Source organism: Gorilla gorilla, chromosome 16 (assembly GCF_029281585.2).
Source record: "Gorilla gorilla gorilla isolate KB3781 chromosome 16, NHGRI_mGorGor1-v2.1_pri, whole genome shotgun sequence".
NCBI classification, from domain to species: domain Eukaryota; kingdom Metazoa; phylum Chordata; class Mammalia; order Primates; family Hominidae; genus Gorilla; species Gorilla gorilla.
In genome coordinates this window covers 53,277,368-53,295,414 of record NC_073240.2, presented here as the reverse complement: position 1 = coordinate 53,295,414, position 18,047 = coordinate 53,277,368, and the positions used below count along the sequence as shown (strand labels likewise).

Genomic DNA, 18,047 nt, shown 5'->3' with positions numbered 1-18,047 from the left:
TCCAGGGATTTAACTGTAACCTCAGGGGAGGGATGACAGGGAATGCTAAGTCGTGTATGGGAGACTGTGGGAGAGGAGAGATGATCCGCCTTACTTCTTACCTCAGAAGGTAATTTAGTTTCTCTGTTTTTCATTTTATGATGAATTTTGCCTCCATTGGGAGAATTCAGGAGTACGTGGTCCACTAGAGGATAGACTTGGATGTATTTGTCTCCACTTCAGGCAATTCCCAGTGAAGTATGAGGTACTGTTGGAAGTATAAACTTCTGATCTATGGAATAAGGTCTGGCCATAGGCAAAATATTATGTGAGCAATTCCACTTCTTCCACCTCACCTGAAGGCATGTCCTCCATCCTACAGTGGTCTTCCTAGACTTATTCTATTTGTCTTCCTAGGGAGTTTGTCTTTTTCTCCCCAGCACCACCCCACTCCCAATCTTTCATCAACTTTATTGAGGTATAATATACTTGAAAAGTCCCTCATTTTAAGTGTCCAGTTTGATGAGTTTTGACACATATATTCTGTCATGTAACCACCGCCACAAACAAGATGCAGAACATTTCCATCACCCCAAAAGTTCCCTTGTGCTTTGTGTCTTATCTTCCCCAACATCTTCAGGGAGTTTACTGGAGTTATGCTTGCTCATTAGGGCAGAAGGAAGTTTTTTCTTTTTGGTTTTTCCGAAATGAATGCTATGGTTCCACCTTAGCCCAACCAACAGAGATACTTATTACAAAGGCCTGGCATTGGAGATCATGGCTGTGGAGTTTCATTTTCAGTGGGAGGCAGAAGTGGATATAAAAGGAGTTTAGATGATTTTTGTTTAATCTTTCCTTTACACACTGACCACTTTGCCTTTATTAATGATGTCTGCCTTTGATGCCTTCTGAAATGCCCTTTGGTTAATTTTGCCCTTTAACAGTTCCTCTTCCCCATCTGTCTTGGTTGTAACATCAGTCTGAGTTTGTGCTGATACAACCTAAACTTTGCAGAAACTTATCCCTGGCTCTTCATGCCTCAGGCATTCTCCATTTCTCTTCTAAGCCCTCCTCACTTGGAATTCTTTTTAACTAGCAGGCATTAGCATTACATATCTCCTTGTACAGCAAAGGCTTTTTGCCAATTGTAGAACTTAGGGATGATGTAATTATTTTTTGATTTCAAAATAATGGTTCTAAACTTGATTGAAATCAAGGGGAGAAGTGCATTGTACATAATGCAGTAAGTGTTCATGAGGACCATGTATCTACCTCCTGTGGCCTAATGTACTACTGTGGCCAAAAATGTGGGCAAGATGCTGGGCTAGAGGGAGACTGGATGCACAAAAAAGATAGGTTTTGTCCATCTTTTGTCACATATACAAAAACATATAGTCCTGGCCGGGAATCCTGCATGTGTGGTTGGGGTTTCTACTTCTTGACAAATGTACGTGAAACTAGAGAAATTTCAGAATAGGAGAAGTAAAATGATCAGGGCAGTGAAGAGGCTAGACAGATTAAAGGTGTAGAACTCTCTAGTTTAGAAAGATGAAGGTGAGCTGGGAATACAGTAGAGTTTTTTTTTTTTTTTTGAGACAGAGTCTCACTCTGTCACCCAGGCTGGAGTGCAGTGGCGTGATCTCAGCTCACTGCAACCTCCGCCTCCTGTGTTCAATCGATTCTTCTGCCTCAGCCTCCCGAGTAGCTGGGACTACAGGCGTGTGCCATCACCCTGGCTAATTTTTGTATTTTTAGTAGCGATGGGGTTTCACAGTACTGGCCAGGCTGGTCTCGAACTCCTGACCATGTGATACGCCTGTCTCGGCCTCCCAAAGTGCTGAGATTACTGGCGTGAACCACTGTGCCCAGCCCTATAGTAGACTCTCTGACATCCAGAATAGTGGAAGTTTGTAACATCAAATCTCAGTTTAGTAGGGATATGTTTTAGATCTTGAAACAAATCAATATATGCCATTTTAAATGAATTTCTACTTTAAACATTTACATTTTACACTTCTGAAAGTCATCACTTCAAGTTATGGTATTAGCTGAGTTACAGGATGTAAATAGAGAGGGCCTGGGTAATTTATGGATGAGAGGTTTGGCACATTGACTTACCAAACCTCTCTTTAACAGTGTTAGTCAGTTTACCAGCCACAGCTGTTTTAGTTGGAAGAAACAGAAACCCAAACTCAAAGCCAAAGAGGAGTTTATTTGCTCATGTGACTTAAAAATCTAGGCATGGCTGGAATCAAGGCTCAGACATGGTCATTGGGGCTCTCTTCACTGACTCTCACATGCTGTCTGACATTGGTTTCATCCTCAGGACAGCTTTTTTTACGGGTGAAAAGATGGTCAGTGGCACCTGCAGATCACATGATCTTACAGCACTGGGCCTGGAGGAAGAGAGCCTGATAGAGGAATTCTGGTCATGTGCCTTCTCCTTTCATTGGGCCTCTAGGCAGTAGGTGAGGAGCACCATGAGTGGTCAAGTCTGTGCTCACCCCAGAGACCAGGGGGAGGACAGGGCACTGTGATTGATAGTCCTACTCCAACCTCATGGGATGGCTGTGAGCTGTTCGCCATTGGAAGGAAAAGTGCTAGGTAGTCAAAATAAACAACTACCCTCAGTCCATGTATGCTATGAATAGGTCACTGAAAATGATAGTCATTGAATTCTACCCCTCCTTTTCTGATCTTTGAACAAGAAGAATGGGAAATTTTGCTTGACCGGGGACATTAGGTATCTTTCCCCTAGAGAATCATTTTGGATTGAAAAATAGAAGCCAGGCCAGGTGCGGTGGCTCATGCCTGTAATCCTCAGCACTTTGGGAGGCCAAGGCAGGCGGATCATGAGGTCAGGAGCTTGAGACCAGCTTGGCTAACACGGTGAAACCCTGACTCTACTAAAAATACAAAAATTAGCCGGGCGTGGTGGCGTGTGCCCGTAATCCCAGCTACTCAGGAGGCCAAGGCAGGAGAATCGCTTGAACCTGGGAAGCAGAGGTTCCAGTGAGTTGAGATCGTGCCAGTGCACTCCAGCCTGGGCGACAAAGCAAGACTCTGTCTCAAAAAAAAAAAAGCCATGGAGCGTCTGTGCAAGCAAATGTTACTAATAGCATGTTAGAAATTGAAATTTTGAAAATTTATTCAGTCTTCTGTTTTGATTTTTCATGTATTATTATTATTATTATTATTATTAATTTTTTTTTTTTTTTAGGCAAGGTCTCATTCTGTTGCCCACACTAGAGTGTAGTAGCGCAAGCATAGCTCACTGCAGCCTGGAACTCCTGGGCTCAAGCAGCCCTCCCAGCTCAGCCTCCTGAGTAACCGGGACTGTAGGCGCATGCCACCATGCCTGGCTAATTTTTTAATTTTTGTAGAGACAGAGTCTCACTTTGTTTCTCAGACTAGTCTCAAACTTTTGGCTTCAAGCAATCTCCCACTTAATTATCCCAAAAGTGCTGAGATTATAGGCGGGAGCTACCATGCCCGGCCATTATTCAGTCTTAATTTGGGGGCTATGGACCCTATGTCACCTTTCTTACTGATTTCTTTCTACCGTATTTCCTCAGCATTTTATTTCCCCTTATTTTCTTCATATCCTTGCTTGCATATGTTATTCTCTTCCCCCATTTTCATACATAGATAAGTTGGACGATTTCTTATTGTGCAACAGTAAGAATTGTGCACAATTTCTTTTTGTCTGTCCGTCATCCCTTGTTCGTGTCTAGTGGTAGTCTGTCTTCTGTTCTCTTCCTTCCACCTGTTCATCTGCTTTATCCCTCTACTATTTAATTTTATCTACCCACCCCTTATGCCCTGTTATGATTTGTTATAATGAAGTATATATACATCCCACACCTATAATGGAATAAAATAAGTTACTAAAGAGTGAATCTTTTCTTCATAACTTAGATTGAGGAGGGAACTTCATTTTTGTTTTTGCTTTATTACCACTCCCTGATCTGACATCACAAACGAAGTCATTTTTTATGAGTTTGCATAAATCATTTTCTGTGTATGTGAGCGTGTGTATGTGTTTCAAACAAACACTTTTGTGTTATACTAGTTTTAGACTAGTTAGACTAGACTAGTCCAACCTTAGTTTTTTAGCTTACCATACTGGTCTACATTACAGTAAGATGACTAGATATTCCTTTAAAGATATGATCTCACCTTAAAACATTTTTCTGCCAGTACTTAAACAACTTTTACACAGGGTTGGTCTCTCTATGCTTAAGCTTAGAAAAAAATCTTCTAGTTTGATAAGCAGCATGGTCGGGTTGGGAGCAGAATTTTTCTGGAGATGCTGTCTGTAAAATTGGGAAATGTATATCTTAATAATAAGGAATTTTGGTCCACAACCTAGATTACATTTTCATAAAGTCGGAATGTGTATTTCTTGTTTAAGAAATGAAAATGTTAAGCCCCTTAGAGTTACTATTGCATTTTAACCCACTCTTACTGTTTATACTAATTTTTTTCATCCTTGACCAAAATTTCTCAACCTCTGCACCACTGATAGTAGGCTGGATAATTCTTTTTTTTGTGTGTGTGGGAGGGGTGACTCTCCTGTGTATTGTAGTATGTTTAGCCAAATCTCTGACCTTTATCTATGAGATCCAGTAGCACCCTCCATCCCTAGTTGTGACAACCAATATTGCCTACAGACATTGCTAGATATCTCTTGGGATGGTGGGGATGGGGGAGAATCACACAAACCCTTGAAACTGCTAAACTAGATGATAAGCCTTCAACTTAGGGTAAGAACAAGTAGGAAGAAGTTAATTGGGAAATCAGAATTAATTGGGAAAACTTTTTTAAAAAGTTGATTTATAAGCAATTTTTTTCTGCTTATAGAAGTGATGCTTTGTAGCTAATCTGGATTATTTGAATAATACAGAACATATAAAGGAAGAAAGTTAAACTAATTATACCACCTAGAAATAATCATTGTCAACTATTGATTTACTTTGTTAAGTCTTTTGTCTATAATCACAAATGGTAATGATTTTAAAAATGATTTTTAAACTTAATATGTATTGTGAGAATTTATATCAATAAATATTCATTGAAAAAATATATCTGTATATATATTTTTTGAGACGGAGTTTCACTCTTGTTGCCCAGGCTGGAGCACATTGGCGCGATCTTGGCTCACTGCAACCTCTGCCTCCCAGGTTCAAGTAATACCTCTGCCTCAGCCTCTGGAGTAGCTAGAATTACAGGCACCCAGAGTAGCTGGGATTACAAGTGCCTGCCACCACGCCTAGCTAATTTTTTGTATTTTTAGTAGAGACGGGATTTCACCATGTTGGCTAGGCTGGTCTTGAACTCCTGACCTCAGGTGATCTGCCCACCTCAGATTCCCAAAGTGCTGGGATTATGGGTGTGAGCCACCGCCCCCAGCCCACTGAAAATATTTTTAATGGCAGCATAATATTCAGTCATCTGGGTATACCAAAATGTATTTACTGCTGGGTATTTTTCACTAATGGAAGTGATATGCTATGGTGAGCATCTTTGTTCATAAGTCTGCTTAGTCAGTTTTAGTTAATTTTAGAATTCAAGTCTCCCTAGCAAGAATTAGCATTTGTATTTATGCAGGATAGGGCATTCACATTCACTTCATTTTAAAAATAGCACTCTTTATGTGCATTGCCTGAGGGATAGGGTGACCAGATGTCCCACTTCTAGAAGATGCTTTCTGCTTTTTAATACCTTTATTCTGTTTTGAGAAATTTTCTTAGACTAGAAACATATAAGTTCATTTCAAAAATTTAACCTTTTAAAAATTGAAACTGCTTCTTTTTCTGACCACTGTCATTATTGTTGCTTTTATTCACTCTGTTTCTTGATCTTGGATCAGTCTGTGCCAGAGAGAATAATTGAACTAGAAAGAATTTTAAAAAGAGAAAAAACATGAAGCTTCTAAATTACTATACATGATATAATTTTAGTTTGAAAATTACCTGATAATATGTTATCAGGACATTGTAGACATGTCCTCCTAATTAGAACAAATTAACAGTGTCTGGAGGAGGCCATGCATTTGCTTTCGGGGACAGTTGAGAACCCGAGAGTCCTTCAGCATCAACTACCTGCTTTGTAAAACAATTAGAATGGAGCAAAATATGCCCAATGCTAAAGGAGCGCTATAGAATGGAATCTTTATAGCAGTCAGAAGGTGTTTTGGGATTAGTGAGGCCTTCAGGTCATTGCCGTGTGTGGCAGCCCTTCCGAAGGACTAGGATCACAGCAGTAGCCACAGACCTGGGCAAGGGTTGATTGTGTGGAGTCTTAGACATTAAAGGCATAGGAAACTGAGTTGAAGCCTTAGCAGGCTTGGAAGTTTCTTTGCTTTTCTTCCTCCACTAAAACCTTGATTTTTTTTAACCTTATATAGTTGTTACTTGTTTTCTTGTAAAGACTGTGGCTCAGTCAAATGTGTGGTTCCATGGCAGTAAATTATCAAATAATAGTGATTAATATTTACTGAGGCTTTACTGTAGGCCAGATACTATTCTGGGGGCTTTGTTGCAACTGTTTCCTTCCTTGCCTTCCAACCCTCCCAGGGTCCTGAAAGCGAGGCAGTACATCATAGAAGTCAAGGGCATGGAATCCACACCTAGATACTGGATCTTGGTTCGAATCCTGGTTTTGCTATTCTACTTTCTCTGTGTCCTTAAGCAAGCCACTTAACCTCTTTATGCTTCAATTTCCTTATCTTTATAATGGTGATAATAAAACCTACCTTACGTGGTTTTAATGATGACTGACTTATAATATATTAAGAAATGCTTAGAATAGTGACCGGTATTTAGTAAATTCTTACAAGTATTAGTTATTACTGTTGTTGCTGTTATAGCTGTCATTCTCCTTTCTCTCTGTCTGCTTTCTCGTCTTCATAAGCTCACTTACCTCCTATTGCACCTTAGATATTGATGTTCCTGGGCTCTGTCCTTGACCTACACTCCCTCCCACTGTGGCCTGATCCAGTCCTGAAGAGTCAGGTGCCAGCCCTGTGCTGATGACTTCCAAACCTGTTTCCAGTCTACTTGCTCTCCCTACAAACCTAGATCCCTACAGACAACTGCCTTATGGACATCTTCACAAGCCCCCCAAACCCAGCATATTCAAAATCGATTGTCATCTGCTCCCTCCTTCTTCATACTACCCTACCTGATTTAATTTCTCTGTGTCTTAGTTTCTACATCTGTATGATGGGATAATACTTACTTCATAGGGTTGTTATGAAGATTAAATGACATAGTACATGGGAAGCACTTAGAATAATGCCTGGCACATATTTAAGAAATGTTAGCTGCTGTCATTGTTGTTGTTATTTCTTTTTCCTGTCTGGTGAATGACATCAATATCCCTCCAGTAACCCAAACACAAAACTTAGAAATCGTCTTGATTTACTTTCCCCCGCACCCCTGCACCCCACCTAATCAGTTATCATTTCCTAGTACTGTTACTGCTCTATTTGGGGCCCTTATCTTTTTTTTCTTTCTTTCTTTCTTTGTTTTTTTTTCTTGAGACAGGGTCTTGCTCTGTTGCTCAGGCTGGAGTGCAGTGACGTGATCATAGCTCACTGCAGTCTTGACCTTGTGAGCTAAGTAATCCTTCTGCCTCAGCCCCCCAAGTAGCTGGCACTATAGTAGCTGCATGCCACCACACCCAGCTAATTTTTTGTTTTTTGGAAACAGGGTCTCACTGTGTTGCCCAGGCTGGTCTTGAACTCCTGGGCTCAAGTGATCCTCCCACCCTGGCCTCCCAAAGTGCTGAGATTAGAGGCGTGAGCCACCATACTCAGCTTGGTCCCTTATTCTTTCCTGGTTCCTGAAACAGCTTCCTAAGCAATCTTTGGTCTTACTTTCTATAATCTGTTTTTTCATTCTGTTACTAGTGAGATCTTTGTAATGCACATATCTGATCATGCCACTGCCTGGCTTGAAATTCCTTCATGATTCCCCATAGGATTTTGTCCTGAGAATAAATTTGTTAGTGTAATGCTTCCTGAACTTTGGTGTCCATCTGAATTACTAGGAATCTTGTTAAAGGGAAGATTCTGACTCAGTAGGTCTGTGACCGGGCATGAGCCTGCATTTCTAACAACTCCCAGGTGATGCCTGTGCTGAATTGAGAACCACACCTTGAGCAGTGAGGCTGTAGTACACAGGCTCTTCATGACCTGCCTTTGCCCTGGGCCTGCCTCATCTCTCATGTTTCCTTCCTGGCATTCAGTCTTCACTTTAAGTGAGGAGCTTGCCAACTTTGCCTTCTTCTGATTTCCAGCATTCCCCTTCCTGGCTTACTTTTCATTCATGAATTAGTTCTTCCGGACCCCAGTGTGGCTAAGATGTTCCTTCTGTGTGTTCAAATTGCCCATTCAGTTTACTTCTGTCCTAACCCTTTACTACACTGCATTGCAGTTGTCTGTCTCCCCTTTGCTTCTCTGAACCCCTTAAAGACAGGGAAAATATCTCATTTATTTCATTTTATTGACAACTTTTTTGAGCTGTAATTCATATACCATACAATTCATTGTATAAAGTGTATAATTCAATGGTTCACATTTATTTTTTGACTCAGTATCTAGACCAGTGTTTGGTATGTAGTAGGTACCAAGTTAGTGATTGAACGTATGAATGAGTGGAATTACAATAAATTATCATTGGAAAGTTTTTTCCAAATCTTCTTTGTATTTTTTGGATTTAACAAATCAAATCATTCAAATCATCTTATTTATTTATCAGTAACTCTTCATGTGCTTCCTCTCTTCTACTGCTTCCTCCCTTTGGCACCTGGGAAGGCAACCACTTTATTCTTCTCTTGGCCAGTTTTAACATGTCATTATAGATGGCTTTCCTTAGTCTCTTGGCCAGTTTTAACATGTCATTATAGATGACTTTCCTTAGTCTCCAGTGCTTCCAGTTCTCTTTTTCAACCCATGCTATGAGGAGCAGTACTGACCCGTGTCAGAGATCTCAACATGCTACTCTCTAGCTCAACACCCCTGAGTGGTACCCAATCACTTACTTCCCCAGCCTAGTTATTGGCTATAGAATTAACTTATTCTTGGCCGGGCGCAGTGGCTCACGCCTGTAATCCATGCACGTTGGGAGGCCGAGGTGGGTGGATCACCTGGGGTCAGGAGTTCGAGACCAGCCTGGCCAGCATGTTGAAACCCTGTCTCTACTAAAAATTAAAAAAAAAAAAAAAAATTAGCTGGACGTGGTGGCACATGCCTATAATCCCAGCTACTCAGGACGCTGAGTCAGGAGAATCGCTTGAACCCAGGAGGTAGAGGTTGCAGTGAGCCGAGATTGTGCCACTGCACTCCAGCCTGGGCAACAAGAGCAAAACTATGCCTTTTTTTTTTTTTTTGAGATGGAGTTTTGCTCTTGTTGCCCAGGCTGGAGTGCAATGGCACCATCTCGGCTCACTGCAACCTCTGCCTCCTGGGTTCAGGCTATTCTCCTGCCTCAGCCTCCTGAGTAGCTGGGATTATAGGTACATGGCACCACGCCCTGCTAATTTTTGTATTTTTAGTAGAGATGGGGTTTTGCCATATTGGCCAGGCTGGTGTTGAACCCCTGACCTCAGGTGATCAGCCCATCTCGGCCTCCCAAAGTGCTGGGATTACGGGTGTGAGCCACTGCACCCGGCCAGCTTATTCTGTAGCCTGGTGATTAAGACTTACGATCTTTTTCTAAACCTACTGTCTTGGCTTGATCTTTCACAACACTGGAGTTTCTCAGACTTTACTATGTGTAGCAATCATCTGGAATACTTTTTTTTTTTTCCTGTGGAGACAGAGTCTGGCTCTGTCACCCAGGCTGGAGTGCACTGGTGCGATCTCAGCTCACTGCAACCTGTTTACCAGCATGGTCTCTGTCTCCTGACCTCATGATCCACCCACCTCGGCCTCCCAAAGTGCTGGGATTACAGGTGTGAGCCACTGTGCCTGGCCCTTTTTACTATTTTTAAAGGCAACTGGAAAAACTGCCTCACTTATATTAAAACATAATTGAGAGTCTTCTATGGCAAAAGATGTTCCATTACCTTTGCTAATAATAGGTGTGAAATAGTATAGGAAATCACTCACAAAATTACTTGGGAACTCTTTTCCTTTAAAATAAACTATTTAAAAAGGTATAAAAATAATAAATGCCCAGGGTAGAATTTTGGAACATTTTGAAATGCAAAAGAAAAATTGTATGTAATCTCACTGTCCTCAGATACTCTTAATGTTTTGATGTATGTCCTTCTTGTCTTTTTCCGTATATATATATTTTTTTAGCGAAATGATTTACTTTATGAATACTATTTTGTAGCAAGATTGTTTTCTCTAAGAAGTATATTGTGAAGGTTTTCCCATGCCAATACGTGTTATTCTACAGTGTGTTTTTTTCATGACCTCAGAGTATTATATTGCATTAATTAGTCATGTTACTGAGCCAGACCCCTGCGATAAGGACTTCTAATTTTTTGACAGTTTACATTTAAACTGAAGATAACCAAAGCCTTTGTTTGTTTACAAAGAAATAAATTGTAGTCGTTAATTTAACTGTAATTGCAAAATATCCCATTTTTCTACTATAACAATATTGGAACACAAACTTGGTGAATTATGATATCAATTTTTTTTTTTTTTTTTTTTTGAGACAGTCTTGCTCTGTCGCCCAGGCTGGAGTGCAGCGGCGCGATCTTGGCTCACTGCAAGCTCCGCCTCCCGGGTTCACGCCATTCTCCTGCCTCAGCCTCCCGAGTAGCTGGGACTACAGGCGCCTGCCACCACGCCCGGCTAATTTTTTGTATTTTTAGTAGAGGCGGGGTTTCACCGTGTTAGCCAGGTTGGTCTCGATCTCCTGACCTCATGATCCGCCCGCCTCTGTCTCCCGAAGTGCTGGGATTACAGGCGTGAACCACCGCGCTCAGCCGATATCAATGTTAAGATTAATCTAGTTAGATCTTAGAAGACCAAAAAACAAACAGAAATATCAAAGAACTCAGGAATAAATCCTTAAAAATAATTATATATTTGGGATCTCAGAGTATGCCAGGCACAACAGCTTAATAGAAGGCAATTCTCCAAACTACAGAGGTAGATAGGTTAAGATTATTAATCAGCGGGCCAGTTAGCTCCAACCTGAGAGGGTAAAAGATCCCTTCCCATTCCAGTATTTTGGAAGCCATATAAGGATGAGTTGTATTATAACCTACACATTCTCATGTTAGCTGAGGAGACTACCCCTGAGTAATTAAAGGCACTCAAGATTTGTCAAGCTCTTGCATGCATATTTAATGGGATGATAGCCTCGTTGCTTAGAAGCTGTTGGCTTTAGAAATGGAAAGGTTGACTTAGGCTAAAGGAAGGAGAAATATAGCAGAGGCAGTTATTCAAGAAAAAAAACACATGTACTGAATCAGGAGAAGTAATGTGGGAAATAATCTCTGAGACAGACTGCGATCTGGAAAGATCTGAAAAGGAGTTATTTAGTTAATGTATTTCAAATAAGCTCCCCTGGTTTGCAAATTCCGTAATTAAATGTTTCTCATAATGAGTTTACAACCGAAATGTGTCTGGGAAACTGGCCAGGGGTTTTAAGGAGCCTGGTTCTTCAGAAGGCATTCACTTCCCTTGGGTCAGAGGTGGCATCTCCTACGGTTGGAGAGTTTTCTGAGTCTGTGTAAGGAGCAGTGCCTTTGTCTCAGGAAAATGAGAATAGTCTGTGGACCATGCAGAAGTTGCCTCCTCAGTCACTGCCTGTGGGAGTCATTGAGGTCCAATTTGTCTTTTGGAGCTGGGGCCTCCACTAGGGTGTGTTTAAGGAGGATCTAGACAAAACCTGTATAGTACAGCTTAGCTGGTTAGATTGAGGATTAGGATGTCTCATTTGAGTTCACGAGAAATCAAAGTGATGGGTACAATTAAATGAAAGTCAGTGACTGTTTCACAAATCTGTAAGCCTCATTTGTAATCTGTGCCATTCTATACATTAGACTTAGGTCAGCGGTCCCCAACCTCTTTGGCCCCAGGGACCAGTTTCATGGAAGACGGTTTTTCCACAGACCTGGGGAGCAGGTGTGGCGATGGTGATGGTTGGTTTTGGGGTGAAACTGTTTCACCTTAGATAATCAGGCATTAGTTAGATTCTCATGAGAAGCATGCAACCTAGATCCTTCGCCTATGCAGTTCATAATAGGGTTCATGCTCCTATGAGAATCTAATGCCACTGCTGATCTGACAGGAGACGGAGCTCAGGTGGTATTGCTCGCTAGCTCACCACTCACCTCCTGCTGTGAGGCCCGGTTCCTAACAGGCCAGGGACTGGTACTGGTCCATAGCCCGGGGATGGGGGAACCCTTGACCTAGATTCTTAATATTGTCCTTAAGGTTAAACATTTCCAAAAATTCTTATTTGATTTATCTGTTGGCTATGTTTAAGAGGATTTTCTAAGGTAACTGTCATAGTGATGAAATTTAATAGATCTGAATGAGTAGAGGCTAAATTAATTATTTTAAAATGTATATATTGGTGAAATAGATGGAGTAGTTTATTATACATGATTCCAGCTTGAAAATGGCTTCACTGGGGCAGCAGTTAAAGTTTTCTAAGTTTGAAATTGCGTAGATTTGAGTATATTCAGAATGTGTGGGCTATATGTAGAAAAACAGAGTCTCAGCCAGAGTACTGGAACTGCTTCTGTGAATGGTTTTCATTTTAGTCAGCTTAATTCCTTAAGTAGCCAGTTGTCCTTTGGTTTTCATTCTTCACTGCCATAGCAGTGACATCAGATGCAGCTGGAGCTGAAAGTAGAAGGGTTATGTTAATTAATTCTAGTGAAACAAAAACTGCCTCAAATAATTAATGGAATAATAGTCTCATTAAAAGACCTTAGAGCTTTTTTGTGCTCTTTTTTTTTCTCCAAGAGATTAGAGAAGGAGAATGGCACAGATTGTTCACTTGAGACCTTTTTAAGCTATTGATCCATCTTAAGTCCTCATCTGATGCCTCTGATTTCAACATGAATCATTCAGGCCATGTAGTGATTTTCTCTTATTTCCTCTTGAGGCTGCTCTCTCTTTGCCTTTGGTGACAGTTTTCAAGAGAGCAGTGCCTGATCTTTGGCTTGTCAGAATCTGAAAATGGCCCCTGTAAATTGGCTTATTTACAGCTGTCATATTTTTAGTTTAAATACAGTTGACCTAGCAAGCAAACATTTGTGTGTTACAAGTATGGGGCAAATCCCAGGTGGGGTTGTCTGCCAGGTTATTGGAGGGAGAGAAGAGGCTTGTATGTTCCCATCACTGTTTTCTTCATTAATCATGCTGTCTGTCAGCTGATCATGCTGTCATGGAGTTTTTTTGTTTTTGTTTTTCTTCTAAATAGTTAAAGAAAGATGCATTATTAAACAGAGATTAGCCAGAGTTGGGAAAAACAGGTAGAGAGACAAGTAGGGAGATCCTTTCTTATATGTGATCATCTTGGTTTTCCAACCCAATATGAGGATGCTGCCTTTGAGTAAACTAAAAAAGAGTTTAATCTGGCCAGCTGCTAGGTCTCATGCCTGTAATCCCAACACTTTGGGAGGCTGAAGCAAGTGGATTGCTTGAGCCCAGGAGTTCAATCCAAGCCAGGGCAACATGGTGAGACTCCATCTCTATAAAAAATTAAAATATTAGCATGTGGTGGCACATGCCCATAGTCCCAGCTACTCAGGAGGCTGAGGTAGGAGGATCACTTGAGCCCAAGAGGTTGAGGCTGCAGTGAGCCACGATCAAACCACTGCACTCCAGCCTGGGTGATAGAGCAAGACTCTGTCTCAAAAAAAAAAAATTACAAAAAAAGTTGAATCCACTTCCAATTTTAATAATACATGAGAAGAGAATAGGAGAAAATAATGTATAACATACGGCTTACGGTTTTTTTGGTAGATAAGAAGGTACGGATTTCATTGTATTGTTGAAAATATGCAAGGATCTTATGTATGTTCAGGAGCTAAATTTCTGGGAACATAATAATAAAGATGTAAAGAAAAAGACAGTAAAAGAAAAAGGGAAGCATAAAAACCTAAAATAAAAAGCTAAGTACAGTAGTTTGAGACTAGAGATTTGGGTATAATTAACCACATGTGTGTTACCAGCTATGTGTGGAGTAAACAGGGTTAATGTTTTGGCAGGGGGTGGGGGTGAGGCGGGGAATAATAGCCCAATAATTCAGGGAACCAAAGGTATGCCTACAAGTAATCTTGGCCAGTGTGCTATGGAGGTAGCAAACTCACAGTAGATGAAACAAAGGAGGGATTTAGAACACATAGGACTAATATAGATGTATATTTATGTTTCTACTTTTGTTGTTTGTACATTGTGTGTTGTGACGCCTTTTTTGGTGGTTTGTTTTGTCAGGTTAGTTCTACTTTTTTTTTTTTTCCTTATAAAACCCTAACAATGTTTGTTGTAATTTTATCAAAGCTTTCATAAAACTAGCTACAAAATCCACTTGGATTATCTGATTCTAAGTTTTTGAAAGATATGATTGAAACAGCTTTGCCATTTTAGGACTTGTGTGAACCAGAAATACTATGAAAAGAAAGTAGAGAAAGACAATTTACAATTTATAAACAAGAGTTAAACTTTACAAATTTGAATGATTAAATAACAAATACATAAAATGAATAAGAAACACCAAGGAGAACAAATAAAATAACAAACAGTAATGTAATATGGTTAAGGGCATCATCTCTAGAGTTAGGTTGAGCTTCTCCTTGTGTGACCATAAGCAAGTTAGTGAATGTACTTTCCTGATAGGGCAGTTGAGAGATTAGATACATACATATATATGTAAAGCCCAGTACTTGGCATATCATAATAGAGTCCCTTAATGTTAACTCTTAGGTAGCATTATTGGCTTGTCTATTTTAAATAATTTGTAAAAATCTATTTTCTTATTTTAAAAAAGTGGTAGCCCTAGATAGATCTCTAGTTATTACACTTTTTTTTTTTTTTTTTTGAGACAGGGTCTCATTCTGTTGCTCAGGCTAGAGTGTAGTGGTGGGATCATGGCTTTCTGCAGCCTCGACCTCTCAGGCTCAAGTGATCCTCCCACTTCGGCTGGGACTACAGGTGCATGCCACTATGCCCTGCTGATTTTTGTATTTTTTTGTAGAGTTGGGGTTTTGCCATGTTGCTCAGGCTGGTCTGCTGCTAGGCTCAAGTGATCCTGCTGCCTTGGCCTCCCAAAGTGCTGGGATTACAGGTGTGAGTCCCTGTACCAGGCCCTTATCACACTCTTAAAGCTTCTGGAACGTTTTAGGACATCAGCTATGTACACTATTACAATTTTCCCTTCATTCTAGTTAGGATTTGGCTATGGATACTCTTTCAATTGTAATCTGTCTACAACTCAGCAATGTCAGCACCATCTGACAAAGCTGTAACTTTCATTCCAGTCCCTTTTTAATGTTTCCTTCATCAACATTCTTAACCAGTTTTCTGCTGGAAAGGAGAACTGTATTCTAAACGAGGGCTTTTAAAGGTACTGCACCCAGTTGTAATTAACTAGCATAATTAGCATTTTATGTGTAATATAGACATGTGTCATAAACTGTTGCTTGAATCCTAAAGTCAGTTCCAAACCCATTTCTCCTTCTGTTATAGAGGTTCGAAGACAAATATGCCTTTTTCTAACTTCCCTTGCAGTTAGGGCCAGCTGTGTGATTTAGTTCTGGCTAATGTGATATAACCAGAAATCTTCTGGAAGACCTCTACAGGGGGAAAAAAAAGTAGCTTCTCTCATAAAAGGAATAGAAACATTTGTTTGTATGTATACTCTCTTTCTTCCATCCTTAAGTATGTAATGTGATATATGGAGTCTTTGGCAGCCAAATTGTAATCATAAGGTGACAAGCCTCAGAATGAAAAGTTAACAAGCTAAGAAGGTAGAGCAGAAAGACAGAATCTGAGTTCTTTTTTTTTATTGTGAGACAGCGTTTCATTCTGTAGCCCAGGCTGGAGTGCAGTGGCACAATCTCGGCTCACTGCCACCTCCCCCTCTCGGGTTCAAGTGATTGTCACGCCTCAGCCACCTGTGTATCTGGGATTACAGGTGCAGGCGACCACGCCGGCTAATTTTGTATTTTTAGTAGAGTCGGGGTTTCACCATGTTGGCCAGGCTGGTGTTGAACTCCTGACCTCAAGAGATCCACCCTCCTTGTCCTCCCAAATTGCTGGATTACAAGCATGAGCCACTGCATCTGGCCAAGGGACTGGATTTTTTTTTTTTTTTTTTGAGAAAGGGTCTCACTCTGTTGCCCAGGCTGGAGTACAATGCCGTGATCTCGGCTAAGTGTAACCTCCACTTCCCAGGTTCAAGTGATTCCCACGCCTCAGCCACCTGAGTAGCTGGGATTACAGGTGTGTGCCACCACGCCCAGCTAATTTTCATTTTATTATTATTATTTTTTTGAGACAGAGTCTCGCTCTGTTGCCCAGGCTGGAGTGCAGCGGCGCAGTCTTGGCTTACTGCAAGCTCAGCCTCCCGGGTTCACGTCATTCTCCTGCCTCAGCCTCCCAAGTAACTGGGACTACAGGTGCCTGCCACCATGCCCGGCTAATTTTTTGTATTTTTAGTAGAGACGGGGTTTCACTGCGTTAGCCAAGATGGTCTCGATCTCCTGACCTCGTGATCTGCCTGCCTCGGCCTCCCAAAGTGCTGGGATTACAGGCGTGAGCCACAGCGCCCGGCCTAATTTTCATATTTTTTAGTAGAGAGAGGGTTTTGCCATATTGGCCAGGCTGGTCTCGAACTCCTGACCTCAAGATATCTGCCCTCCTCAGCCTCCCAAAGTGATGGGATTACAGGTATGAGCCACTGCGCCCAGCCAAGAGTCTTTTTTTTAATCTTTCAAGCTTTCAAGATTTTTTTTTAATCTTTCAAGCTTTTATTTAAATGCCATGATCCAGGATGGATTTTAGATCTTGTTGAAAGCAGCCACATCCATGGACTGCACATAGTCCTCAAACGCAGTGATCTGCTCCTCCAGCATATCTGTTCCAACTTTATCATCCTCAACTACACACTGTATTTGAAGTTTCTTAATTCTGTATCCCACTGGAACTAGTTTAGATGAGTCCCAGACTAAGCCGTCTGCTTGAATGCTTCTGACGCCCTCTAATTTCGCCATATCTGTCTCATCATCCCAAGATTTCACATCTAATAAGATGCAAGACTTGGAAACAAGTGCAGGTTTTTTGGCTTTCTTTGATTCATATTGTGCAAGATGTTCTTCCCTTAGCCTCTTTGCTTCTTCACTTTCTTCCTCATCATCAGATCCAGAGAGATCAATGTCATCATCATCTTTACTATGTGTAGCTCCACTTCCTGTAGTGTCTTCCACATCTGCAGGACCATACTTGCCCAAAGCTTTCTTCACTCCTGGCAGGCTGGCCTTTTCCTTTTCGTAAGACTTGATGTGATTATACCAACATAGAGCATGACACAAGTCGGCAGGCAGTGGGCCGGGCACTGCTTCAAATACTGCCACATCTGCTTGTGATGGCACATACCCCTTGATGTAGCTCTTGTCTGTCAGGTAATCATTGAGCACCTGGAGGCCGGCGGGGCTTTTCAGGTCTCCAAAACCCATGGCTTTGGCTGTATCTGAGAGTTCTCCATGTACGAATTGAGGGCCCTGAATTAAGTGGCCCACAGATTGTTCTTGGACCTTTTGTTGCATTTGAAAATAAATTAATAAAATGGGCCTGTCTTAAATTCCTACCTCCACAGCTCCCGAAGATGACGGGAACCGCCGAGTCTGAGTTCTTAACGACATTATTGAGCTGCCAGAATAGCCCCGAGATAACCTTCTCTGGACTTCTTGTTAAGGATACAAACTCCTAAGAGTTTAAGCTACCTGTCAGACTTTTCTTTTTTCTTTTTTTTTTTTTGAGATGGAGTCTCGCTGTGTCGCCCAGGCTGGAGTGCAGTGGTGCGATCTCAGCTCCCTGCAACCTCTGCCTCCTGGGTCCAAGCAATTCTCTGCCTCAGCCTCCT

General features: G+C 41.2%; 2 protein-coding genes across 5 annotated transcripts in view; one reads left to right on the top strand and one right to left on the bottom strand.

Annotated features, from left to right (window-relative positions):
* The window catches only part of MYO5A (myosin VA), a 228,319-nt gene that overhangs the window by 6,159 nt on the left and 204,113 nt on the right, over positions 1-18,047 (top strand). The window lies entirely within an intron of this gene.
* Positions 16,919-17,640, bottom strand: LOC101146256 (elongation factor 1-beta-like). Its single transcript, XM_055363058.2, has one exon. It carries the CDS (start codon positions 17,638-17,640, stop codon positions 16,966-16,968), a length of 675 nt encoding a protein of 224 aa, XP_055219033.2. The 3' UTR covers positions 16,919-16,965.